The sequence below is a fragment of the Drosophila ananassae genome, chromosome 3R, assembly GCF_017639315.1.
Source record: "Drosophila ananassae strain 14024-0371.13 chromosome 3R, ASM1763931v2, whole genome shotgun sequence".
NCBI lineage: Eukaryota > Metazoa > Arthropoda > Insecta > Diptera > Drosophilidae > Drosophila > Drosophila ananassae.
In genome coordinates this window covers 21,037,273-21,038,835 of record NC_057930.1, presented here as the reverse complement: position 1 = coordinate 21,038,835, position 1,563 = coordinate 21,037,273, and the positions used below count along the sequence as shown (strand labels likewise).

The following is a 1,563-nucleotide window of genomic DNA, read 5'->3' as shown; positions in this document are numbered from 1 at the left end:
TGTCTGGCCATATGATCCACTGATTGCTTGATTATTATTTTGATTAATTAGCCAAGATTTGGCTAGTTCAAACTGCACGGCCCACGCCCGAGCCTGAAATCTAGCCATTGTGTGGTGACTGGCTCTCTCAGGTTGATACTTGTGTATTCTATGATTGATTGAAGTTTTCTTTGATAACAGCTTACAATTGAGAAATTATTTACATGAGCTATAATTAAACTTGTTTGTTGTTGCCTGTCATTTGGATTTGGATTGCCGACTGCGACTCCTCGAGTCCGGAGATGGAGTCGGAGTCTGGTGTATTGAACCGCAATTGAACCACATCAGCCATCAGCCATCAACCGGGCCGAGAAAAAAGAGTGCCGGTGGATGTGTGGGTTATGGGGCCGCTGGCAAGTGATGTTACCTCTATAAATAATCAGGAAATTGCTTTAGGGCCTGTCAGATGCTGTGAGTTGATTAGCCCGGCCGTATAGTTTAGTGAATGAGTTTGCAAATGTGCAAAATTGGAAATGAGGAAAGTAGCAAGACCTAGTAAGACTTGGGTTGGGTCACCAAGCGATCTAGTCTATATATAACCTCTAGAGCTAGGTACATCACCAAATTCCATCACAGTTGGCAAAAGTTTCGATTGTAAATGTGTCAACCAACTGGCCTTTTGGTCTCATCCCCAAAATCGTTTGAAAGTCACGATCCATTAGAAAGCTGATCTTAATGCGGGCACCCCCTTTCAAAAAAATAAAAACCCAAAAATAAAACTCGCAATCGATCGACGGATGCGTGCCACTGCCACTGATTTAATTCGGAAAGCGAATGAGACACGACTCTGGCCAAGCATTTATTTGTCCAGCAGTGAAGCCTTTAAATAACAACAAAAAAAAAAGAAGAAATACCCAAAGCTGGAGCTAAATCGGGGGTCTTCACTTGCCAACCCCAAGGGGTTTTCGATCGGGGAGGCGGAACATGCAAAGTGACAGTGGCGACGACGGAGACAATTCCATATTTGGCCAAATTCAAATGCCATTAACACGTACGCCATTTGTCGGACTCAGAGAAGAGGATGGGCGAAAGGGGTGACATTAAACTGGTAAAAATATATATTAAATATAAAAACTATAAGAAATTTATAAAGAAAGTATGGAAAATAACTTGAATCAAATTTAAAAAAAATGTATGCCAAGTTCGTTGCCTAAGTCTTTTGTTTTGCTCCTCACCACTCGACAGAACAAAATTTATTCCTGTGTATAATGCAACCTGGGGTTCATTTGTCCACCGTTTCCGCATTGGACTCGTGTCGAATGCCGGCCAGCACGCATTTCCCCTCTCTCATTGCCAAAAAGCGTTCGACATTTAACACTTGTAAATTTCTTTCCCGGACGACTTGAACTTTTCTGGCGGCGTTTCGTGTTTGTTCCGCAAAATGGAGCCTGGACTTCGGACTTCGGACAGTGGACCTTCGATTGGGGGATTGCATGGTAACCTGTCGTGATTCTTATTTTAATTTGCTTTGACTTGTGCGCCTTTTTCGGGAGGCCTCGCGGCGATTTGCTGACTTCTTGCCAT

The 1,563-nt window shown here is 43.1% G+C and overlaps 1 protein-coding gene across 1 annotated transcript; it reads right to left on the bottom strand.

Moving 5' to 3' along the window:
- Window positions 1–1,048: 1,048 nt before the first annotated feature.
- Window positions 1,049–1,563, bottom strand: LOC116654907. Its single transcript, XM_044716223.1, is given in 5 exon segments — window positions 1,049–1,084; window positions 1,255–1,326; window positions 1,328–1,371; window positions 1,374–1,454; window positions 1,554–1,563. Coding segments are annotated over 5 exon segments (243 nt in total).